Source organism: Triturus cristatus, chromosome 10, assembly GCF_964204655.1.
Source record: "Triturus cristatus chromosome 10, aTriCri1.1, whole genome shotgun sequence".
Classification (NCBI taxonomy): domain Eukaryota; kingdom Metazoa; phylum Chordata; class Amphibia; order Caudata; family Salamandridae; genus Triturus; species Triturus cristatus.
Window position 1 is genome coordinate 132,219,375 of NC_140593.1, and position 26,830 is coordinate 132,246,204.

Genomic DNA, 26,830 nt, shown 5'->3' on the forward strand with positions numbered 1-26,830 from the left:
CGCCACGCCCATCCCCCAGCAACCGCAGAGAAGTGTCTACTTGGAGGCCCCACCTCTCGAGTTTGCAGCACGCATGTATAGGCAGCGACAGAGTATTTTTTTAAATCAGTGTTTTTTTATTTTGTCAAAGGCAATTGTAGAATAATAATAATCTATCCTCCACCGTGGAAACGTTATCAATTTTAACCCGTTTTTGTAAAAAATATTTAGGCATTTATCCGGAAGCACCGTCTAGAGGGTACGTGTAAAAAAAAAACCTGTAAAATGTAAGATTAAAGACGGATGCGGTTTCTAATAGTAATGACTCGGTGTAGCGGGCGGACTAGCAATGTTATGGGCGTGTGAGGACAGTGAAAAGGAACTGTGCTTTCACTTCCGCCTTAGTAACACGTTGTCAAAATAGTACAAACGGTTCTGTCGGGTAAACAATATTGCTTCTAGAAAAAACCTTCATTTGTTTGCATATACGAACACACATAGAGACCATAAGTAGTTTTCAAAACGGCTTTATGAATTGCATCATTCATAGATAACTAATTGTAATGGCTGTCAAATGTGAAACACAGTTGTGACGAAGTGACATAAAGTGCTCAGTGCTGTGGTGAAAAGTGCATAATATATACAGTGTGATTTTGGAGGTATTAATAATTTACAGAGGCCAGTTAAGCGAATATTCGAAACAGTCTGCAGATGGATTGAATGAGTCTTTTATGCAGAGTATTTCCAACTGATCCTTGAACAAATGTCGACGTTTCAACCCAAGGTAGCGTTATTCGCTAGTCAATACGGGTCTTCATCAGGACAGGGAGTGACAGCCTATGAAATAGTAAGGAATATGGTCAGGTGCGTTCGAGAGACTGAATGCCGTTTAAATTGGTACATGCAGGGTGAAGACTCACCAAAAGGAGGCCCAATGTAACTTGTGGGGCGGTATGTAAAGAGAGGCAGACAGGAGCAGTTGTATCCTGTACGACCTGGCTAGGAATCAATTCAAGAGAATGAGATTTAGTATTGGCCCTGTAATGGCTGTCAAAATGATCGCATTATTGAGGATACACTGATAAACTCACTTGGTGGGTGGGTGAATTCTTTCTCATAAATGGTTCAAGTCAAATTGAACGAACCCGCGTAGGGGATTAGTCCAGGGCGGTAAGTGCGTGAGGATAGACAAAGTTTTCTCCTCAGGAGGAACGAATCACTGTGAAAATAAATAAATAAATAAAAGGAACTCAGTCAAGATTTTAAAGTTAAAACAGGCGAGGCGTCTAACTAAGGGGGGACAGGGTTAACGCGCATGAAGATCTCGACTCACCATCAAAGTCAGCCTGGCCTTGAGCAATTACTTCATACTCAGTGGCGCGCAGGCAAGCGTCCTGTCTTTCGCGAAGTCTGTCAACGAGTGTGTGACAGACGCTGTCAGTTAAATGGAGGAAAGGGGCGCGTTGTGAGTGGCGCGTGCGGCCGCGTCATGTATTGGTTGCTAAGAGACGCTCGTGACGCAGACGTCAGAAGCCTGAATGCTGGTTCGCTGTGGTGAGGGATCCGGATTGGATAGAATGTCCGTTGCTGGAGCAACAACGTCAAGCGTTCGTTGCTAGGGGCCCCAGTGTATGCAATCAGACTAAGGCGATTGGCTAGGACAACGACGTCAACGACGTCAAGCTTTCGGTTCTGGAAGGTATCAAAACAGCGCGGACCATCTAAGCGCGACCAGCTGAATATTGAGGGCGGTCTCGTGATGACTCGCACGGTTTTTAATTAGTCAAAGATTGATGTATTAAGTGTCAATATGGAGTTCATCGATTAGATTATACGCATAGTGGTTCCGTCGCATGTGTCTTGTGTCAACAAGTCCTGCAGGAAAGGAATCTAAGTAATTCGGATTGGTGTTACAAATGAAACTTGCGTGATAGCACAGTAAGGACTTTTCTACACGTATTCAAATCATGCACACAAATCACGTATTAGAAGCATTAGTAAAACAGATATAATAAAGGATTTGAAACTTTATCTATTAATATGCCAAGGACCTTTCAGCAAGCTTTTTCGTATCATGCATATAATTTCTAGTGAAAAGTTGTTTTGAAGTATTGTGATTATGCACATTGATTCAGAAGTAAAAAGTCAACAAATTGCAGGTGATTTCTAACACAGGAGTCTGAGACATATCTAACTTGTGCTGATCACGTATTAGAAGCATTTGTAAAATAGATAAATAAAAGAATTTGAGTACCAAAGACCTTTCTGCGCCACTCACAACGCGCCCCTTTCCTCCATTTAACTGACAGCGTCTGTCACACACTCGCTGACAGACTTCGCGAAAGACAGGACGCTTGCCTGCGCGCCACTGAGTATGAAGTAATTGCTCAAGGCCAGGCTGACTTTGATGGTGAGTCGAGATCTTCATGCGCGTTAACCCTGTCCCCCCTTAGTTAGACGCCTCGCCTGTTTTAACTTTAAAATCTTGACTGAGTTCCTTTTATTTATTTATTTATTTTCACAGTGATTCGTTCCTCCTGAGGAGAAAACTTTGTCTATCCTCACGCACTTACCGCCCTGGACTAATCCCCTACGCGGGTTCGTTCAATTTGACTTGAACCATTTATGAGAAAGAATTCACCCACCCACCAAGTGAGTTTATCAGTGTATCCTCAATAATGCGATCATTTTGACAGCCATTACAGGGCCAATACTAAATCTCATTCTCTTGAATTGATTCCTAGCCAGGTCGTACAGGATACAACTGCTCCTGTCTGCCTCTCTTTACATACCGCCCCACAAGTTACATTGGGCCTCCTTTTGGGGAGTCTTCACCCTGCATGTACCAATTTAAACGGCATTCAGTCTCTCGAACGCACCTGACCATATTCCTTACTATTTCATAGGCTGTCACTCCCTGTCCTGATGAAGACCCGTATTGACTAGCGAATAACGCTACCTTGGGTTGAAACGTCGACATTTGTTCAAGGATCAGTTGGAAATACTCTGCATAAAAGACTCATTCAATCCATCTGCAGACTGTTTCGAATATTCGCTTAACTGGCCTCTGTAAATTATTAATACCTCCAAAATCACACTGTATATATTATGCACTTTTCACCACAGCACTGAGCACTTTATGTCACTTCGTCACAACTGTGTTTCACATTTGACAGCCATTGCAATTAGTTATCTATGAATGATGCAATTCATAAAGCCGTTTTGAAAACTACTTATGGTCTCTATGTGTGTTCGTATATGCAAACAAATGAAGGTTTTTTCTAGAAGCAATATTGTTTACCCGACAGAACCGTTTGTACTATTTTGATAATCTGCCCAGGTTCTGAGGGATACTGGGTTACCCCATTTTGATATTATTTAGTAACACGTTGGACGGTGACGTCTTCTTAAAGCCCCAGCCGTGTCTTGGTGTCGATCCCCGTTGTGTTGAAAAACGTTTGCTATGTTAGTTTAGCTCGTCAAGTTTCCTGTGTATGAAGTGGCATGTTTTCAATGTATTACGTGTTAAATCACTTTTAAATCCCCGAACTCCGTCCCGATCGTGGGTGCTAGTAGCAATGTGAATGTAATGCATTTTGGTCCAGTAGCCTCAGCACCATTTTGTTAGTTATTTTGCAACCATCCGATAAACGAAACGCTTTTATCTAACATAAAGACTAACCACCCTACCAAATTGGACTCTTTTATGGGTACTGGACTAAGGATTTTGTCAAGTGTTGCCGCCAAATTGTACTTTTTGTTGTATTTTTTTTATACCTGTAGCAATGCTTGATGCTGAAATGCAAAACCACAAGCAGATTCTTTGTGTTTTTTTTTTTAATTCTGATGCCTAATAATCGTACATCGCTCCCCACAGACATGGCTGGCGCTAGGCACTTTATTTACCTGCTGATTTGCAGCAGAATGGTTCTCATGTTGTCCATTTAAGGATGTATGCCATAGATGTTGCAGTAAGCTATCTTACTGGATTGTCTTATTGGGGTAAGATACATTTTGTTTTATTTATTTGGGGCTGTTTTAAAGCGCAGGCTTATTTCCAAAAGAGACTCGAAGAAACGCCAGAACCACCTTATTTATTTATTTTATTTAAGCGTTTTATATAGTGCTGGCAAGACCCAAAGGTATCCGAGCTATTGGCATTGCTCATGACATTATTTTTGTTTATGTTTTTTTAAAGCATGTAAAGAAACGGCGTTATTATTTACAATGTCAATAGCTTAATCAGTGCGTGTGTAGGTGGCTCTGTGTGTGGGTGCAAATGCAATAGGTCTCGCATTTGAGAGTAATTAAGCTATTGACATTGTAAATAACAATGCCGTTTCTTTAAATGTTTTAATAACAAAAACATAAAAATAATGTCATGAGCAATGCCAATAGCTCTAACTTTACCAATGCCGAGACCATTGCATTGTAAATGCTTGTTATAAAGAAAGCAGACGTGGCACATGATTAAATGCCCTTTCGGGGGCTGCCATTTTCAATGCCCGCTTTTGTTTCCCTCTCCAATACTGAATACGTGTCCCCCCTACTCTTAGCCCTGAAACGGTATTAAAAACTCTTGGAACACTAAAGGTTTCAATCCCTTCCAGTCAGTGCACGAACCACACACACACGGCTAATACTCAGCCACACACACAGCAGAGGGGGGGGGGCGGTCCAGGGCGCGCGCCCCCTCAAGCGTCTGCCTTCTGATAAGTAACATTCCTAGCATCTCTGATCGCTGGCCGGGGACTTCACGGAAAGGGAGGGGCCACTAGTTTTCTCGCCAAGCTGCAGCTCTTTTTTCGGAAGCGCCACCCTTGGAAATAATACTTTCATTTTACTGTCTGAAAGAAGCTGCGTGTGCCCCGCTGCCTCCTAATGTGTTCTGCTTTCTGATTCTCCTGCAGACGCCGGCTCAGGACGTCTCCCGGGCACGGTGGTGGTACCCCGGCGCCCCGTCAGAGAGGCTGCGCCCCTCCGGAGATGAGCGGCGCACGGCTCGAGGTTGGCTTCATGCACCATGGAGGGTCCCGGCGGTAGGGCCAAAGCGAACGGCCTCCTGGACGCCCACCGCTCGCGGCCGGGGTCCTACGTCCAGCTGCTGAAGGTGAACCGGGAACTCCTGGTCAGCCAGGTGAAGAACGCGCAGTGCCTGCTGGACAACCTGCTTCAGAATGAGTACTTCTCCTCCGAGGATGCTGAGATCGCCTCCCAGTTCCACACCCGAGCGGATAAGGTACCCGAGTTCTCTTCTTTCTAACTTATCTCGTCTGTGTGGATTGAAGGTCACTGATGAACCATTCAAGGGCATACTTTGCGCTCTTTACCGTGATCGTCAATTCACCAGAAGGCCAGGGGGCGCAGAAGTGACATCGCACACTTTTAGTTGTTTTCTTGTTGATGCAGTTTTATGTAACGCTTACTCGACTGGTAGGTATCGCAGCGCAGCACCAGTCACGTTACACAAGGACACGTTCATTTTTGGTCGGCATGGGCAGATGTGCCCAGAATCACAGGATGTTGAGTCAACGCCGAGACTCGAACCTCGCTCCCCATTTCCAAAGTTAGCAGTGCTGGTGTTTACACCACATGCTTACACATACACACCCAATTTCACATAGAAATACTCCCTCTCACACGTAAAAGCACTCTCACCTGTACGCAAGCTCGCAACATAACATTTGAAACCTTTTTTTTTTAACTTAGCTATGCTGCCATGAAGGGTCATTTTCCAGCTAACTGTACTCCGTCTTTTATTACACTAATAGTGAATAATGTAAGTGTATTCACTGATGGTGTAATAAAAAACCAATTAAAAAACCAGGGCAATTGTTGCCCCTTCCTATGCCCATAAGGACGAGCTGCCTCTGAGCAGAGCTCTCAGATGTGGTGCCGGGGGCCGCAAAGGGCGAGTCAGACATTATCTGCATTTATCTCTCTGCCAAGGATTCTCCGAGGAGTGGCTCGTGAGCTCCTGGTAGCTTTCCAGCTACCTGTGAGTAGCTCTCCTGTGTGCACCCCAGGCTGCTAAATTACACGTTTTTGCTTGATTGAATTAACATATGTATCCATTCAAAAATATGCGCATTTTCAGAACTCATGAACTTATGTTTGAAGGAAAATAAATTAATATCCATGTTATATTTAAATCTTACATTTCAATGATAAATCATTCTGGGGAGACATTACTAATATTAATACATTTGTGCCGGAGGCATTGACTTGTGACACTTATGTCTTACCCACAAAGAGGCGTTCCACATTGACAAAGCCTTTTTTACTTTACTGCTGGCAACCGCGCCTGATGAACGGAGGTGACGACCACTAGCAATCTGCATACGGGTTGCGACTAATGTACTCTTGTCCGATGTGGTCACCGATACACCACTCCTAGTATTAGAAGCTCGGCATGATTTCAATTGAGTCCGAAACAACAAGGGAACAGCTAACTCATACAAACACCCAAGGTTTGTGATGCACCTCCCACTAAGTAAGAACAAATATAAGACCTTACAAAATATCCCTCCAAGTTCTAAACAAAAAACAGAGCCTTATGCTCACTCTGTGTGCAACTCCACTGCCCCTGCCGTTCCTCTGGGGCGGTTAAACTAACCAACATACATTTTACCAACTGTAGGTTGCACCACCCAATTGCAATGTCCAAACAAAATGATATTACAAATGTCCGTCCAGTATTGAAAGTACTCAACATTCTTTATTCTTCTCCAAATTTGAAAATGTACATCAAGCAGCCAACGCGTTTCGTTCTCTTAGAAGAACTTCATCAGGGCAAATACGAACTTTGCTTCTAAACAATCAGCTCGAAATTGAAAGGGGGTCGTCCGGTTCATTCCGCTAACTACTCCCAATAAATTGTCACCTCAGATGTGATATCAATAGGCAAGGACAAAATATGATTTCCATTGACCATAATGAGCTCTTATTGCATAAAAGGTTGGCGATCGTTTAGCCTCCGCCAGGTTGGATCCAAATCTAGACCAAGTAAATAATCTGGCTCAGAGCCACTCAGTGCCCAGTTGGCACCGGTTGTCTATTGCATGCATCATTGAATACCTTGTGGGTTCATGTAAACAAGGTGAGCTTGCTGATTGCCAGTAGGTGTGTGTTAGATCTATGCACCCAGACCAATTTCTTTTGAAACAAAAAAGAGCTCAGATTGGCCCGATAGCTAAGACGCAAGAGCAGAGATCCACAGATTAAGGCTAAACAAGGCTGGGGTATCAGGGATGCATGAGCGGGCAGTGGACTGTGGCAACGTGGGCCCTCTTGGAAGCACCACAGGAGAAATAATGCTCCTGGGTACTGTAGCAGACAAGGATGCATGCCCGGGACGTCTGGACTCATATATCCAAGGTTTTGTTGCGGGGAGATGGTCCGCCCGTGAACACCTCAGCAGAGGGTGGCACTGGTTCACTGTGGTATGGGGCGGGCATGCAACATATACCAGGGCTGCTCTGATTCCACATCTATCCCTGTAGTGTTAATTCCCCTGCCCGGCGGACCCACCCCTCAGGATCAGAGAACAAGGCGTGAAAAGAAACTCTGGATTTCCCCCAAAGATGGGGGTTGATGAAGGGGCCGCACCTATTTGAATTAGGGGTGTGGAAAATTTGCGTAGTTTGCTTTTGTGTAATTATAGGTAATTAAAGGAAAATGACACTAAATTACAAGTCACTTTGCACATTTAATACTGGCGGCTCTTTGTTTTTGCTTAGATTGATGAAAGGACACTTTTTGGGATTAAAAAAAAAGTCCAAATCACAAGGACCACAAACAGTGGCCTTATGCGTTCTAGTCATTCACATTGGTCTCATGCGCCAACTTTGTTCCACAAACAGCGCAAAATTATGTGACGTGGCATAATTGTGTAATTTCAACAATTTTGCGAAACAAGCATAATGCAAAATGACGAGAGAGCGCTGGTGTACCGAAAGTTTGACCCAGGCCTATTCGGAAAAGTACCACAAGAATACTGCAGGGGGAAATTATTCTGATTAAGGGGCTCGGATGCTTTTCTACTTCACTGTCATCTGGAGGTAAGGTAAAGTACATTTTATTGTTTAGTTAATTACATTAACTAAACAATAAAAATTAATTGAAACCATGGTTAATTGAAACCATAGCAATTTTGGCATAAAACAAACGGGGAACACACAAACTTCATAATTGAAAGAGACTTAATAAACACTTCATCAGGCATTAATTCCTTATGCAGAAATAGTAAAAAAAATATGTTATTTAAAAGCACTAAGTGCATAATGGTAACAAAAGCTGGAACACGCAAGCTTCGCTCTCAATTTGAGACATAATAAGCACTGCATCTAAAAGTTGGCTCAGCGTGCAGCATAAGCAAGCCACACACAAGCTTCACTCTTGAGTAGAGACATGATGAACACTGCGTCTAAAAATGCAATTCCATGTGCAAAGAAAGGGGCCTGAGCTCTCCGCGTCGTAGGCGGGTAAAGCGCATTCTGCTGACTAGTCCTATCGCACAGGCTTTAGCCTTTAATTGCAACATGATGAATACGTCATTTAAAGTTGTAGTAAGCGCTACATCTAAAATTGACTCAATGGGCAAACAAAAGGGCATATTGTACGAGCCTAAAGTGCATTGTGCTGGCTAGGGCTATCACATTAGGCCTCCGTCTTATTTGTTTGAACAATAATCCAGATAGTTAGATAAATACTGTTAAAAGTGCAGAGGTATAAAATAAAGTGCAGGAACCCTGAGATGAAAGGTTAGGCGCCCGCAAGGCGTTCTTGCTCATAACTTTGCAGGCCTCCTTCAGGAATCTGACACATCTTGCAGTGAGCTGGGCATGTGCGCCCTTAGACATGCTGCTCTCGAATCCTCACATTGCCCGATTCCTAGAATTCGAAATACTCGAGTTAGCCAATAGTGCCTCTGGTCATTCAGTTTGTTTACAGACTACATGCAACAATGGTTCGAGTGTGTCATTGCACAGTCTACAGTTCAAGGCCCCTGTGCCCTCCAGTTGTCCATATTTGTAGGGTTTTAGGGTTTAATGCCCTATCTTAGCCTGCCATTCGGAGAGTTTTTGAACAAAATATGAAACATTAAACAAAATAACCAGGCATTTTTAAAACGCAAACTAATCGGCCCTAAGGGTCTCAAGGCGCTGTGGGCCGTCGGGAAGATTAAGGGAGCTATTGCCCAGAGTCACATGGTGCTGAGCTGCTGCCGGAACCAGGGATCGAGCCGTGAACCCATTTTAAGTGCTTTCAAAATAATTCATCTATTGCGTAATGGGTCCAACATAAAAGTAATTAATTCTCAATAGTATTTATCACTCAAAAAATATGACATTTTAAAAAACTCTTAACAGTAACAGACAGTAGCGTTTGATATCATCCTCTAGGAAATCCCTGGATACCGCGCGCACCCAGATATCCCCCAGGATATATATAAACATGTTTGATTCCCCCTAAGGAGCCCAAGTGGTAGTTTTCCGCAGGCAGTAAATGGAATCTGCGAAACACAAGTTACCTCGGCTGTGCTCAGAGTAAACTTCACTGTCATTCCCCTCACCTCAGCACATTCCCTCCTTTAAAGGTGGTCCTTTCTGCAGGTTGAGTGAGTCACAATTACTCACTGTCAAGCCTCATTTGTCAAGCACTCAAGGGCAGTTTCTGCCCTTGCTCTTCTCCTAGGACTTTTAAAACAAATATTTTATGTTTTACCATTGAAATTAGATATTGAACTTTTATGTTTTACCATTGAAATTGGCTATTGGAGCTTTCAGTGTGTCGATGGCTTGACGCGAGCCTTCAAAGGTGCCTCTGTTCCTGGAGGCCATCTAATTGGAAAATGAAATGCAGATGCTATCCGGATGAACACTGGAATGCGATTGGTTCTGAGTCATGATCTACACATGTTCACAGTCCTCAAGTATGAGTCTATTCCTTATATTGTTTGTTATTACATTTATATAGCGCTTACTAAGCCTGGCGAGGCATTGAAGTGCTTTACGGCGAGTATCATTCCAGAAGAAATTGAGGTAGAAAGAAATCAAACCAGTGAAAAACAGGGATAAGGCATGGATGAAAAAGAACACACAAGAGAAAGTTAGGGAGAGAGATTCTAGGGTGTAAGAAGAAATCAATCAGGATTTATAAAGTGCCGCTAATCACCCAATAGGGTATCCAGGCGCTTGCATGTCCCGGAGTCTTATTTGAACAGCCAGATCTTGAGGGCCATGAGTTGGAATCAAGACAAGACAGCCTTAGTATTGGGCAGCATTCAACCGAGGTGGTGGTGGCAAGATCCTAAGAAAACATTCTGGGCCTCTGCACCTATCATTTTTGTTTTTTTGTTTTGAAATAAGCGGTGCCCTTCCTGCTAACTGCATGGGCTAACCCAGCGCAGGTCCACTCACTGGAGCTTCTTCTACATTTGATTGGAGGAAGCAAAGATAAAATGTAACCGTTTTGTGGTGCAATTCATTCATTTTGGGAGTCACACACACCTCCACTTCAGATGATTTTCAAATGGCTTGTCAAGCATTAGGAAGCTAGCAATGAATGCATTATTCGTATACCAAATAAAGGTGCCATTTGACCCAATAGCAAGACACAGACCCAAAGCCTTACCCAGTACTGTCCGGTGATTCCTTGAACCATGTCCGAGAGGTAAAGTGCTGTGCAAACACCTTGAATATGGAAGGCTTTGGAACCCCACTTATATATCCCTAGGGGTCATTTACAGTCATGCAAAAGTGATCTCCTTGGCCATGTAGGTGCCAATCACTGTACAGATATATAAATGAAAGGCTTATAGTCACGATGTAAGTGAAAGGCATTCGTCCACTTCGCCGATGAAAGGCTCACTGTCACGATGCAAGTGAAAGGCATTTACCACTACACAGATGAAAGGCTCACTGTCACGATGCAAGGGAAAGGCATTTACCACTACACAGATGAAAGGCTCACTGTCACGATGTAAGGGAAAGGCATTCGTCCACTTCGCCAATGAAAGGCTCACTGTCACGATGTAAGTGAAAGGCATTTACCACTACGCAGATGAAAGGCTCACTGTCACGATGTAAGGGAAAGGCATTTACCACTACGCAGATGAAAGGCTCACGGTCACAATGTAAGGGAAAGGCATTTACTACTACGCAGATGAAAGGCTCACTGTCACGATGTAAGTGAAAGGCATTCGTCCACTTCGCCGATGAAAGGCTCACTGTCACGATGTAAGTGAAAGGCATTCGTCCACTTCGCCGATGAAAGGCTCACTGTCACGATGTAAGTGAAAGGCATTTACCACTACGCAGATGAAAGGCTCACTGTCACGATGTAAGGGAAAGACATTTACCACTACGCAGATGAAAGGCTCACGGTCACAATGTAAGGGAAAGGCATTTACCACTACGCAGATGAAAGGCTCACTGTCACGATGTAAGGGAAAGGCATTTACCACTACGCAGATGAAAGGCTCACTGTCACGATGTAAGGGAAAGGCATTCGCCCACTTCGCAGATGACAGGCTCACTGTCACGATGTAAGTGAAAGGCATTCGCCCACTTCGCAGATGAAAGGCTCACTGTCATGATGTAAGGGAAAGGCATTTACCACTACGCAGATGAAAGGCTCACTGTCACAATGTAAGGGAAAGGCATTTACCACTACGCAGATGAAAGGCTCACTGTCACGATGTAAGGGAAAGGCATTCGCCCACTTCGCAGATGACAGGCTCACTGTCACGATGTAAGGGAAAGGCATTTACCACTACGCAGATGAAAGGCTCACTGTCACGATGTAAGGGAAAGGCATTTACCACTACGCAGATGAAAGGCTCACTGTCACAATATAAGGGAAAGGCATTTACCACTACGCAGATGAAAGGCTCACTGTCACGATGTAAGTGAAAGGCATTTACCACTATGCAGATGACAGGCTCACTGTCACGATGTAAGGGAAAGGCATTTACCACTACACAGATGAAAGGCTCACTGTCACGATAGATGTCAATGGCATTTGCCCCTGCGCAGATGAAGGACTCTGCTTTAGGTGAAAGGCCTTCCGTCACTATGCAGCTCAAAGCCTCAATGACACAATGTAAATGAAAGGCATGCTGCCGCTGCACAGATGGAAGGCTCTCTGCCACGATGAAAGTGAAAGGCTATCTGTCACCACGAGGATGAAAGGCTTGCTGCCACGACAGAAGTTGAAGGTTTTTTGTTACCGTGAAGATCAAAGGTTCACTGCCACAATGTAAAAGGCCTTATGCCACCATGCAGAAGACATGCTGTCTCGACCACTAACTCACGCACAATAGTGCCCAAACTGTTTATGCAAGGGAAAAGCTCTCTCCCACCAGATCAGGAGAAAGGCTGTCCATTTGAATGTAAGGAGAAGAACTCCTAGCAGCATGCAGGTAAGGGGTTGTCTGTGACTCTGCAGCACAACGTGTCTGTGCCTTTATGTAAGTGAACAAAACTCCGCAGATGAAAGGCTGTCTAACTGGAAGTAAGTCACCAAACGTATATCACTAGGAATGTGAAAGGCTCCTAGCATTAAGTAAGGTGAGCTATGTACCACTATTGTGTACGTTAAGTGAACCCTGCAGCTAAATGGCCCCTGTGGCCATGCTGTAAGATGCTCTAAACTACCCTGTTTGTTGAATAAACTCTTCTGCCATGCAGGCGTAATACTGGTCTGACCGGTGACCATGCAGCTGCAATGCACTTCACCACTGTGTGAGTGAAAGGAACTCTATTAGGAATGACTCTCTCATGCCACGTCAGGTGAAACAGGCTCTGCTGTTGACAATGCAAGTGTAAGATTCTAATCACTGTGCACTGAAAAGAACTCTATGACCCTGCAGGTGGAAGGTTCACCAGGTAATGCAAGTTAAGGATTCTAATCACTGTGCACTGAAAATAACTCTTTGACCTCGCAGGTGGAAGGTTCACCACGGCAATGCGGGTGAAAGATTCTAATCACTCTGCGCGTAATAGGAGCTCTATGACCCTGCAGGTGGAAGGTTCACCATGGCAATGCGGGTGAAAGATTCTAATCACTATGCGTGTGATAGGAGCTCTATGAACCTGCATGTGGAAGGCTCACCACGGCAATGCGGGTGAAAGATTCTAATCACTATGCGCTGAAAGGAACTCTATGACCCTGCAGGTGGAAGGTTCACCAGGTAATGCAAGTTAAGGATTCTAATCACTCTGCCCGTAATAGGAGTTCTATGACCCTACAGGTGCAAGGTTCACCACGGCAATGCTCACTATGCAGGTGAAAGGAACTCTGTGACCCTGCAGGTGGAAGGTTCACCACGGCAGTGCGGGTGAAAGATTCTAATCACTATGCGTTTGATAGGAGCTCTATGACCCTGCATGTGGAAGGCTCACCAGGGCAATGCGGGTGATGGATTCTAATCACTATGCACGTGAATGGAACTCTTATGATCCTGCAGGTGGAAGGTTCACCATGTCAATGCGGGTGAAAGATTCTAATCACTATGTGTGTGAAAGGATCTCTATGACCCTGCAGGTGGAATGTTTACCACGGCAATGCGGGTGATAGATTCTAATCACTCTGCACGTAATAGGAGCTCTATGACCCTGCAGGTGGAAGGTTCACCATGGCAATGCGGGTGATAGATTCTAATCACTGTGCATGTAAATGGCACTCTTATGATCCTGCAGGAGGAAGGTTCACCAGGCAATGCTGGTGAAAGATTCTAATCACTCTGCGCGTAATAGGAGCTCTATGACCCTGCAGGTGCAAGGTTCACCATGGCAATGAGCACTATGCAGGTGAAAGGAACTCTATGACCCTGCAGGTGGAAGGTTCACCATGGCAATGCGGGTGATAGATTCTAATCACTATGCATGTAAATGGAACTATTATGATCCTGCAGGAGGAAGGTTCACCAGGCAATGCTGGTGAAAGATTGTAATCACTATGCACGTGATAGGAACATTTATGACCCAGCAAGTGGAAGGTTCACCACATCAATGCGGGTGAAAGATTCTAATCACTATGTGTGTGGAAGGATCTCTATGACCCTGCAGGTGGAATGTTTACCACGGCAATGCGGATGAAAGATTCTAATCACTATGCGTTTGATAGAAGCTCTATGACCCTGCATGTGGAAGGCTCACCAGGGCAATGCGGGTGATAGATTTTAATCACTATGCACGTGAATGGAACTCTTATGATCCTGCAGGTGGAAGGTTCACCACGTCAATGCGGGTGAAAGATTCTAATCACTATGGGTCATATGTATCAACACATTTCCCCATAGACACAGAATGGGCAAAACCCTTTGATACATCTGGCCCTATGTGTGTGAAAGGATCTCTATGACCCTGCAGGTGGAATGTTTACCACGGCAATGCTGGTGAAAGATTCTAATCACTATGCGTTTCGTAGGAGCTCTATGTCCCTGCATGTGGAAGGCTCACCACGGCAATGCGGGTGATAGATTCTAATCACTATGCACATGAATGGAACTCTTATGATCCTGCAGGTGGAAGGTTCACCACGGAAATGCGGGTGAAAGATTGTAATCACTATGTATTTGAAAGGATCTCTATTACCCTGCAGGTGGAAAGTTCACCACGGCAGTGCGGATGAAAGATTCTAATCACTATGCACTGAAAGGAACTCTATGACCCTACAGATGGAAAGTTCACCACAGCAGTGCAGGTTAAAGATTTTAATCACTATGCAGGTGAAAGGAGCTCTATGACCCTGCAGGTGGAAGGTTCACCACGGCAATGTGGGTGAAAGATTCTAATCACTGTGCACTGACAGGAACTCTTATGATCCTGCAGGTGGAAGGCTGACTACTTCAGTGTGGGTGAAAGATTCTAATCACTATGCGCGTGATAGGAACTTTTATGACCCAGCAGTTGGAAGGTTCACTACAGCAATGCGGGTGAAGGATTCTAATCACTATGCGCGTGATAGCTCTATGACCCTGCAGGTGGAAGGGTCACCAAGGCAATGCGGGTGAAAGATTCTAATCACTATGCACTGAAAGGAACTCTATGACCCTACAGGTGGAAAGTTCATCACAGCAGTGCAGGTGAAAGATTCTAATCACTATGCAGGTGAAAGGAAATCTATGACCCTGCAGGTGGAAGGTTCACCACCGCAATGCGGGTGAAAGATTCTAAGCACTATCTGCGTAAAAGAAACTCTTATGATCCTGCAGGTGGAAGGTTCACCACGGCAATGCGGGTGAAAGATTCGAATCACTATTCACTGAAAGGAACTCTATGACCCTACAGGTGGAAAGTTCACCACAGCAGTGCAGGTGAAAGATTCTAATCACTATGCAGGTGAAAGGAAATCTATGACCCTGCAGGTGGAAGGTTCACCACCGCAATGCGGGTGAAAGATTCTAAGCACTATCTGCGTAAAAGAAACTCTTATGATCCTGCAGGTGGAAGGTTCACCATGGCAATGCGGGTGAAAGATTCTAATCACTATGCACTGAAAGGAACTCTTATGACCCTGCAGGTGGAAGGTTAACCACGGCAATGCAGCTGAAAGATTCTAATCACTATGCACGTGAAAGGAACTCTTATGATCCTGCAGGTGGAAGGTTCACCACGGCAATGCGGGTGAAAGATTCTAATCACTATGCGTGTGATAGGAGCTCTATGAACCTGCATGTGGAAGGCTCACCACGGCAATGCGGGTGAAAAATTCTAATCACTATGCAGGTGAAAGGAACTCTATGACCCTGCAGGTGGAAGGCTGAAGTGGCTCAACACGACAATGCAAGTGAAAGATTCTAATCACTATCTGCGTGAAAGAAACTCTTATGATCCTGCAGGTGGTAGGTTCACCACGGCAATGCGGGTGAAAGATTCTAATCACTATGCGTGTGATAGGAGCTCTATGACTCGGCAGGTGGAAGGCTGACGTGGCTCACCACGGCAATGCGGGTGAAAGATTCTAATCACTATACAGTGAAAAGAACTCTTATGACCCTGCAGGTGGAAGGTTCACCACGGCACTGCAGGCGAAAGATTCTAATCACTATGCATGTGATGGGCACTCTATGACCCTGCAGGTGGAAGGTTCACAACAGCAATGCGAGTGAAAGATTCTAATCACTATGCGCGTGATAGGAACTATTTGACCTCACAGGTGGAAGGTTCACTACAGAAATGCTTGTGGAAGATTCTAGTCACTGTGAGCGTGAAAGGAACTCTTATGATCCTGCAGGAGGAAAGTTCACCAGGCAATGCGGGTGAAAGATTCTAATCACTATGCACTGAAAGGAACTCTTAAGACCCAGCAGGTGGAAGGTTCACCACAGCAATGCAGGTGGAAGAAATCACAGCAGCAGTTACATGAGATACATGTGAAGTAAATGCAAATACATAGTGACGGTATATAAAAGTAGAATACAATATATGGTAGGATATGTGAACGCAATAGTTCGGAGGTTGGTAAGGTAGGGTGTTATATATTTGGAGAGAATAGATGAACAGAGCTAGCACAGCAGCAATTACATGAGTTACATTTGAAGTAAATAAAAATACATAGTATTCATATATAAAAGAAGAATACAATACACAGTGGGAGATGTTGATGAAATATTTCTGAGGTAGTTAAAGTAGGGTACTACTGAGTTGCGGAGAGTAGCCGCACAGTTTTATCCCTGCGGTAGTGACACTCAGATTTATTTGGAGCGTGCAAGGTGGGAGCATGAGGTCAGTCATGTGATTTAGGGGGGAGGGTTTAGGTATTATTTGGTAAGAAGTTTAAGTTTATTCCTTAAGTGAGGGAATGATTGATTGTCACTCAAATTCTGTGGCAGAGAGATCCAGATTCTAGGAGCGTTCCTAGAGAAGGAGCAGGTTCGAGATGTTTCTTTCTTGAGTTTGGGCGGAATCAGGAGTAGAGTGTTAGAGCTTCGGAGAGGTCTCTTTTGGCCAGATTTTGACAGATAGATTGTTTTTTCAGTATAGAGAGCTTTGTGGTTATGCAGGCAGTTTGGAATATACATCTTGCTTCAAACCATTGCCAGTTGAGTTTCTTGAGCATGGGAGTGATGTGGTCAGAGCAACTCTCCCCAGTATTCTGTCTTATGGCTGGAGTGTAGCTTTCAAAGGTATGAGGTGTGTTTTTTGGCACCCCTGATCGTAGCGTTACCTTAGTACAACTTGGAGAGGACTAGGGATTGCACCAATGTCTTTAAGTCTTCGAGGGACCAGGGCACATGTAACTAAACTAAAACCCTTGTGACGCGAGGCTGCATAGCAAAAGAGTAACCCGAAGGAAAGGTATGCCACAAAAGGCACCAGAGATTCCTAGTTTGAATAAGTAATTCTCCATATCCTGTGTGCAAAACAACCAACCCTAGAACTACTACGAGTGCATGCATAGAACACCAAGGAAACTTGAAGTGAAAGTAAAAAGTTTGCACTAAAGGCCACTTGAGATGTAAAGGGGGGCCACCCTGTTCAGGGTAGCCCCCGACACAACCATCTTTGTGCCACAGTGCCCCTGCATGCTTGGTCACTATGTGCTTAATATTTAAACTAGGTAATGATAGATACCTGTGCCTACAAGGGATTTTGTTTAGAGTACTTAGTAAAAATATTTAAGCAAATTACACTATTGTTAAGCCCCAAATGGTGACCAACATATGAAAAATCCAAGCATCAGTTCACCTATTTACATCATGATTAGTATATAATGAACCACATCTAGCATACCCGCCTACAGCAAAACCAACAAGGTGATAGTAATAATGCTGCCCACACCAGACAAACCAGCCTTGCCATTCTTGTTTTGTTTTTGTTCAGTGTGTAAGAGGTGTGAAACAGCCGCTGCTCTGCTACCGCCACCTTAGGTTTTTTGCTGGAGCGCAGTCGTGCCATGAGGAGCGCAGTCTCTAAATTCCACTAAAAACCCCACTGGGGTTTATCAGCCGCGACTAAGAACCTAAAACACTGACTCCAGTCGTTTGGAAATAACCTCAATTTGCATAGACCTGCTGCATGCTGGGCTCAGTGCTTGGTCTCAAAACATCATCCGGGTAAAATATTAATGCGAGATGAGGAGGAGGAGGAAGAGGAAAGGTATTCGGTTCTTCTTGTACTAAAACAGCATCTGCTTACAACCTGAGACGGTGGGTGACGGTAAATAATGGCCTGCAAGGCCTTCTTCTCCTTTGTTGGTCTTCATCAGAGAGATTGCCCAATTTTATTTTCCTTTTTCTGTTAATAAATTTCAATAACTTTTTGTATTCTTTTATACTATGTGACTATTGCCCTGTTTGTGTTTTTGCAAGAATTGTATACCTGGTTTATTTTGTTTTTTTCTTAAAGTATATATTTTTATTTTGTATGTCTTATTCTTGAATGTACCTAGAACCTAATCTGCGTGCACTTTATGAATAATAAACATAAAGTAACACTATGTACAGACATTTAAAGGATTACTGGGAACCCTCTGCCATGATGTCTCCCAAGTAAGTTTGATTAATATAGCCATTTTTTTCCAAGCTGCTTTGGGCACATAGTGATTATATATCAATAACACAATGAACTGGGGGTCTCGCAAAAGGGCCACTAAATGCCAAAGAATATAAGGAAGAGGAGTGAAAAAACAGGAGTATTGTAAAGGACAAAGGACCCTTGAGCAGAGCTTGGATTCCCATCAATTGTCTGCGTGATCAGTATTCTCATGTGGTCATCCTCCCAGTTGAATGATATGTCTCTTGATCATAGAGACTATCTTCTAGGGAAAACTTTCTCAATTGAGTCAACGTGGGAGCGCCAGAAAGTGAAAGAACAGATCGTATGTTTCTTGAGTCGATGATCACACCGAGAACTAGTACAGTGCATTAAAAAGTGAGTGCATTATTTTAAAATAGAGTTGTTAGGAGAGAAACATAGTGATTATACCCCGATGCCAAGGTTCAAGTTGCCTCTCGCGATGATTAATACATTGGCTTTCCTAGGGCTGGCCCACACGCTGGGTGGTTAATACTCTTCATGACTTTCCCTCCAGGTGCGTAAGATCATGGACCAAGTTCAAAGCAAAGGGGAGGAGGCCTCGGAGTACTTCATCTACATCCTGGAGAAGGTGCCCGATGCCTACTTCGATCTACAACCCTGGCTGAAAGAAATCGGCTACCACCCTTCACCACAGATGCAGAACAAGTCGGTGGTCAACACGGACCCTGGTAAATACATGTGGTCAAAATCAAACCTACAAATTACTTTTTGGATTTTATTTCATTTCAGCTCAGAGTTTTAAATGAGTAAACAATTCAAAAACACTGTTTCCACACATTGCTACCTGTTTAAATCTAAATTTGCAGTAATTACATGATTACAGGTGGGAGCAGTGCAATTATCAGAAAAGTGGTATTTTAGCAAATGGCCCAGTATGCTCTAAATGAGGGCCTCTGCTTTATATATTTTATTGAACTGTGGGCAAACCCTACCCACGCACCAGACTACTTTTCCCAGCTCTCATAATACGGTGTGTACTTCCAAAATGATGATGGGCCTGCCATTGCACGAAGGCTTATATTCTATAACAGAGGGGTGGAATATTTACTGGGTGTAGTAAATATTTACTATGTGTAGTTTTGAATTTCAAAATTAAGCATATCATGCAGGATCAGTATTTAGGCCTCAAATTCTGAATGTTTTGACTTTTTCCAGGCCTTTCTTTCAATAAATGTTTTCAGGTTTGGCCTGTCGAGCTCTGTCAGGGAAAACAGTAGGAGCCCGACAATATCACACAACTCTGAATTTCGATACCTTTGCAAATTCCTGATTGCACAGGGATCGGAAATCGACCTAGCCATAATTCAGTTCAAGATTGTTTAGGGGTCTTGAGGTGGTAGCCAATGGGATACTATCTTTAGGGTGACTACACCCTTAGTGTGATCATCCCACGTGGGGGAGTGGGCACAATCCCTGACCCTGATTAAGGGGTGGATGCCATCTGTAAGATGGCGAGCACTGAAGAGCGGGCTTCACCTCGCTTACCCCACCTGAGGTGGGCACACCAGTGGTTGGTTTGGTTCAGGGGTCCCCTCTAGAAGGGACCCCCAAGTGCATGGAATGATAACTCTGATACTGGAATCAGTGCAGGTTTATTATTCTGAGATGTTTGATGCCAAACATCCCAGGATCCAGTAAAGCCATTATGGTGCTAGGAAACTGATAATGACCAGTTTCTGGACCATATACTCAGGATGGCTTTTCTGGGCACATATAATATCTAAGAATGGCCTTAGATGTCTGCTCATGCAGCTAGGTCCTCGCATGAGGTATATGGCATCCTGCCTTAAGGGTGACTTACCTAGGCCTCTTGCAGTGTTGGGCAGGCATGACACACAGGCATGTGTGCCGTGTAGACTCTTCACTTTTAGCTGCACCACAACACGCAGGCTGCATTGACAGTGGTGCCTGTTAGTGGTGAGAGGGCTCGGAGGGTGACATAATACATGCTGCAGCCCTCAGAGGCCTTTCCTTGGCTACCATGCCCTTGGTATCCCTTGTAAGGGACTTACAGGTAGGGCAGAGTTGTGCCAATTGTGAAAACAGTGGTACAAGTTAGGAAAAAAACACAGGCCCTGGGAACCTGGTTGGCAGTGACCCAGGGCACACTCAGTCAAATTGCATCAGGTAGCTGGCAAAAAGTTAAGGGGCAGCCATGCAGAAAGGGCACTTTCCTACACATGGTGATTCATTATCCAGGGACTGTGGTGTGCCAGATAGTCATTACCTGCCATCAGTTCCCTTTTAGCCGTAAAGATAACATTCTAAACATGTCTGATTTTAAAACTGTGCGTGTCCTTGGTACTCACATTTGGTAGTGAGCCTGTCTCAAACTTCTCATCAAAAGATAAAGGAGCACTGGCATTGGGATACTCAGGTGTACTATTACACCGCATAAAGTAGTCTCAATTTGGGACCAGTATTTTTCCTACCTCTGTGGACCCAAACTATGTACAAATTCCAAATCTGAATGAGTCGCAATTAATATTTGTAAGGTAGGTCGCAAATAGCGATTTGATACGATTGGACACAACCACAGGGATAATGTTCTGCAAAGGTCAGCAGACTACAATGTCTCTGATAGCTTTTCTAAGGAAGATTATTATTATTATTAATATTTTTTCCTTAATGTAAACTGGGCTAAACTGATATCAATGGGGCTTTTGAAAGTGCCACTCCCAATATGCCCTTCCAGATACTGAATCGATATGGAGTCCAAACCCACTTTAGAAACCTGTAAAAAATTACTGATTCCTAAAATGGGTTTAGTCAATAGTAAAAAACATTTCTGCGGCCGTATCAGCTATTTGGAGTGTTTGCAACCATAAAACGTTTTAAACAACTTGCTTCATATTTGCACAAGATCAGACAGTTTGGTGAAGCTGAAGAACCAAAACTACAATTGTTACTTGTTCCCAGGATCTTGGCTTTCCCACTAGATTTTGATGAGTAAACAAAAAGTCTGGGTTCAGTCTTCAAAGACATAATATCCAATGAGCATGTGTTGGGTTCCAATCCTGTTTTTTTTTATCACACAGTACTGCAAACTCTAAGCTGAATTCTAAATTCTTCCAATCTTGTAAAGATAACCAAAGACAGAAAATTAATGTCTAAGATCACACAACTCAGTCCCATACGAATATCAGGATTAAAAACGATTGCCCTTGGTTCCACAGTTATTAAAGTGCCCACTAGATCAGTGATGTGGGGATGGTTCTGATAGCAAGATGCAAAGAAGGCTGTCCCCAGGGGTATGACTCTATTGGGGGCCAAGTCCAGGGTTTAATGCAGCGTTTATTATAAACATATTTTGTTAAAGTGGTAAAGGTGTGGTTAACGTTAAAAAAAAAAAAAAAACTTTCTAGACCCGTCCTTCTATCCCTCCACTACTCCTTTTCAATCCAAATTACAGACTCACATGTCAACCACTCAAATGAATTTCATATTTCCCTATGCTAATTCACCACAGATCCTGTTTTGGGTTCTGGAGTAGCATGCTACCTGCCAAAAAGGGGTACAACACCTCCACGGGGGTATCAAGCAATGTATAAATGCGAACCCTTCCCTCTTCCATCCCTCCACTATCCTTTTCAATCCATATAACAGACTAACATGTCCACCGCTCAAACTAATTTCATATTTCCCTAGACTAATTCATCACTAATCCTCTTTAGATTCCAGAGTAGCATGCTACTCTCCTAAAAGTGCCTCATCACCTCATCAGAGGTAGCAAGCACTATATAAATGCAATCCTTTTCCCTCTTCTATCTTTCCACTATCCTTTTCAATCCAAAAAACAGACTAACATATCCACCACTCACATTATTTTCATATTTCACTATACTAATTCACCACTAATCCTTTATGGGTTCTGGAGTAGCATGCTACTCGCATAAAAAGCCCTTCAACATCTCGTCAGGGGTAGTAAGTTCTACATAAATGCAATTTACTTCCAGCATTATATGCAATTTCATCCAGCATTATATGCTGGATGAAGTATAATTCATTAAAGATCAATGCAGACAAAAACGAGTTGCTAGTCTTTGGATCACAGAATTCCATCTGGTCTAATGACCCCTTCCTGTACCGGTCAAAACTACAAAAAATCCGGGGTTCATATTTGACGAGGGTCTGACCTTTGATGCCCAGGTTAGCCGGACAGCCAGCACCTGCTTCTACATCTTAAAAACCTTGAGGAAAGTACTGCCGTATATTCCATCTGAACTGCATCGGCCTACTATCATCGCACTAGTCACTTCCCGGCTGGACTACTGCAACACTCTTTATCTTATCATCAACACAGGATCCCTGAACAAGCTTCAGGCAGTACAGAACGCTGCAGCAAGGCTGATTCTTAACATACTGAAGAATCAGTTGTCCAAGGAAGGAATTCGAGCCTTGCTCCCCATCAAGAAGCACATCTCCTTCAAGGTCTTGAGTATGGAGAACAAGGCCATACACAGCAATGGTTCCTCACACTTAAAACCCATGTTTCAGTGTTAGAATCCAGGGAGGACCATAAGATCCTCCTCACAAAAAAACTGGGTTCTCCCAGATTTCACAGGTCCAGATGGGGACGGTCGCTCCTTCTCTGTGGCAGCCACCAAACTCTAGAACTCGTTTCCCCCTTCCATTCCCAAGGCGGACTCTCTTGCGGTCTTCAGGAAACATCTGAAAACCTGGTTATTTGCTTCTTAGCTGGATGCTGGTACTTTTTCCTCCACCCCCGTTCGCTTGGCGCCTTGACACCCGTGGGTAAAAGTGCGCTTTATAAATATTATCCTATCGTATCGTATCCCAGTACAATATTTGAGAGCAAAAAGAGAAGTTGAAATCACCTGGAATTGGAAAGGAGTTCTGAAGTGTCAGAGAGGTAGCATGAAGGTGCCACTAAAAACAAAATTACTTTGACCCTAAAGTTGATTTTTAACTAGCTACTGACAAAATGCACCAGTCAATTCGAAATGTGATGCACTCATTGAGAATTGTAACTAAGAACATGCACAAACCAATGGACACCTGGAACTCCTGAGATTCGGCTGTCCCAGGAGCCACCATGATCTTCTCTATTTTTTAGTACTTCTCTCTTTCTCGCTCTCTCTCTCTCTGTCTCTCTCTCTCTCTCTCTCTGTCTCTCTCTGTCTCTCTCTCTCTCTCTCTGTCTCTCTCTCTCTTTACCCCTCTCTCTCTCTCTCTCTCTCTCTCTCCCTCTCCCTCTCCCTCTCCCTCTCCCTCTCTCTTTCTTTTTCTTTCTCTCCTCATTCCTTTCCCCTACTCTACCTTTTTTTCCTTCTGCCTCACCCTTTTACAGTTATATAAGTAAGTAATATTTTAACTATGTAAATAAAAAATGAAATTTTTGCAGTTTTAAATTGATCAGTTGTTTTTACTTTCACTCCAAATTGTGCAATTTTGATGAACCTTAATCACATTTAAGCCAAAGCTTAAATAAACTATGATTTTAAAGTTTGCAATGTGTCCTAAATGCATCGACATCCAAATCTTACTCCACACTCAGTCATTTAAGATATACAGATGAACCATGCCGAAAGCAAAGAAGAGTTAATGCGAAGTACAACTCTACTCTGCAACTAACCTCTTCAAGGAACTTTTCTGGATCATCCCAGAATTCCAAAGCCCTGCACCCGACATTCGCAAGGTTACCTGGGATCCTGAAACACATTTCACAAATGAGATGAATGGCTTGGACCGCTCTCCGTGTCTTTCCACCCCCCAATGATCCCCTTCTTCTGCCTCCTAAAATCCTCTAATCCACAGTCTTCGTCTGAACTACTAGATCTTGCCTCAACCCGTCAATTCGCTTGAGTTTCCAAAGCTTGAGGCTCCTGCCAGCATCTCTCAGAATACACCAACGCCTTCAACCCGCTGGCTGATTCTCAAGTTGGAATGAATATTTAATTACTGCCACCTGGGAAGAGCTCAAGAATCAAGTTGGTGGAAATGAAAAGCTTTATTACATTTTCATAAAAACCTCCCAAAGAAGTCGGATAGACATATGAATTTATGAAAATGTTTTATATTCAATATGATACGATACCACCATAAGAAATTAGAGAAAAAAATAACATATTCATATATTTAGTACTGTCCTAAAAAATGGCAGAGAATGATGCACCTTATAATAGTTTGTTATTGTTAGAGTAGCGCAAATAAATGTATGTGCATATAACATTCCACAGACACATTTCTTTTTTTTAAATCGGCAACGGGCTAAGTGCAATGAAATGTGGACAGTTAGCATCAATTGCTTTGTTACCTTACCATTTGTCCATCTTAGCTTGAAGCTCCAAATTCTTTTTGCATGATCTGGTAACATTGCCAGACAGCATTGCATACAATAGGGAATGGCGGAATCACACACCAGGATCAAACTGCTTACAAATGAATAATGCTAATGAGAAAAACTGGGGTACCAGAGCACTCTCTTGTTTTAGACCATTCAGTATTCCAGTATGCTTGGACAGGCTGACGTCAGAACCTCTTAAAACTTAGCAGCATGTTTCAGAACATAATACTGTTAGGATATTAAGTAAATCATTGTTATGTTCTGCAGGTTTATAGAGTGCACTATTACCCGGAAGGGTATCCTGCCGCTGAGCAGGTGAGTTTAGCCACATCTCGGGCCTAGAGGGACTTGTCTAGAAACAATATCTTCAGCTTCTTATGGAATTGAAGAAGTGAGGAAGATGCTCCTATGTGTAGTGACAGGTCATTCCTCACTTTAGGAGCGATGTAGGAGAAGGGCCGATCACCGGATCTGGTTTTCCGAATGCATGGGATTGGAGCAGCAGCCCTTTTCCACATAGACCGGTCTGAAGATTGTGACATTGTCTAGGATAGACTGTGTCTTGGGCATCTACTTTTCACCTTTTACCTCTCACTGTTCTCATTGGCATCTCTCAAAGATTCACTAAGGCACCTACCATACTCAAACTGTACCTCCATCACCTGCCCTATGTGACTCGGTCGCACGGCTTACTTGCTATAACTGCGCAGATGACAAACAGTGCTCATTGAAACTGGGCCCATCAACCAATTCAGTCATTTGTGCTAATACTCTGTCTCCTTGTCATAATCAAATGGATGATTGGGATTCCACTAAACCTAAATGCCACCTAGGTAGAAATTCTGGCATGCTAATCAGTGACCCACATCTTCTTACCTTCATATTTGCCAAGTCACCTTGAATGCTTGACGTACATTGGTGGCACACAGCCATGCTGTAGTCAAACCTTCTTTCCATAAAATTGATCTACTCAGGTAGATCCTAACCTTCTGTAAAGAATCAAAATTGGTTGGTAGAAGTACAGAAAACATCTCCACTCAACTTCCATTTGTAAATGGCAGCGTATCAAAGGGAGTTGGCTAGTCTACCACAAAGGTCTAAGGGGAATGGGTTGCCCTCGAAAACCTAATTGAAATTGGACTCTCTTAAGGTTTTTAAAGAGACCCTCACACACTGGAGTTCACCGGTGGCATGTTTCATCATCGGGTCGACACTTGGACACCTAATGTGGCTGAGAGAGCGCAACCTCTCACAGTGCGAGCACTTCTAAGGGAGTTGTGAGTGGGATCTGTAAGATGTGTATTAGAATTATCTCTGAAATCCCAAACAGGTTTTATTGTCTGTATGATGTACCTAAGGATGATAATGGTCCGTATAATCACAAAGGTTTCCTTTGGACTCCACTAAGCAGCCAACCTAATATACTACGCCCAAAGGTAGTCATCCACCATATCATTCAATCCAATTCATCACAGTCAGGATAGGAGAATAATTCTGTGCACCCAAAACTACTAATACATACAGGACTGATGGCAACAAGTTAAAAAATTTAAAAAGATTTTATTCAATCCAAACCATACATTACTGAACAATAAATGACTGTGTCATAAAATAAAGAACACATTAGTACAATTTCACTATAATTCATTTAAAAGAATATTTTTATACAAGCATATCACACAATATAAATTTTAAAATAAAAAGCGAGAGTACAAAAAACAGACCAAACACTTTGTCTTAAATTGATCATATCTGTAATACTTATTTCCCAAACACTGAGACTGGGTGCTGTATTCTGTTGGCACTCGAGTTTCAGTAATGATACAGATTGTGGTCCTAATGAATCAAGCGTCGACGCGTTTCGGTGGAAAAATTATAATGCCACCTTTTTCAAGATCAATGTATTATTACTCTCGACAAATTATAAAACCGTGAACAATAAGATTCACCTCTTTAATCATAGAGGTTTCAAGGGATATAGATATATCTTGAGCAA

The 26,830-nt window shown here is 43.3% G+C and overlaps 1 protein-coding gene across 5 annotated transcripts in view; it reads left to right on the top strand.

Moving 5' to 3' along the window:
* Positions 1-26,830, top strand: part of NOD1 (nucleotide binding oligomerization domain containing 1) — a 559,036-nt gene that overhangs the window by 170,615 nt on the left and 361,591 nt on the right. For 4 of the 5 annotated variants that reach the window (XR_014970015.1, XR_014970014.1, XM_085630630.1 and 1 more), the window contains exons 2-3: positions 4,890-5,218; positions 19,021-19,195. Coding sequence is in view for 3 of the 5 variants with exons in the window: in XM_085630630.1 (XP_085486756.1) it covers positions 5,003-5,218; positions 19,021-19,195 (391 nt within the window). In the remaining 2 variants the exon portion in view is untranslated. Of the gene's footprint in view, positions 1-4,853; positions 5,219-19,020; positions 19,196-26,830 lie in introns of those variants that run through there. The other variant, XM_085630629.1, reaches the window with a different exon arrangement.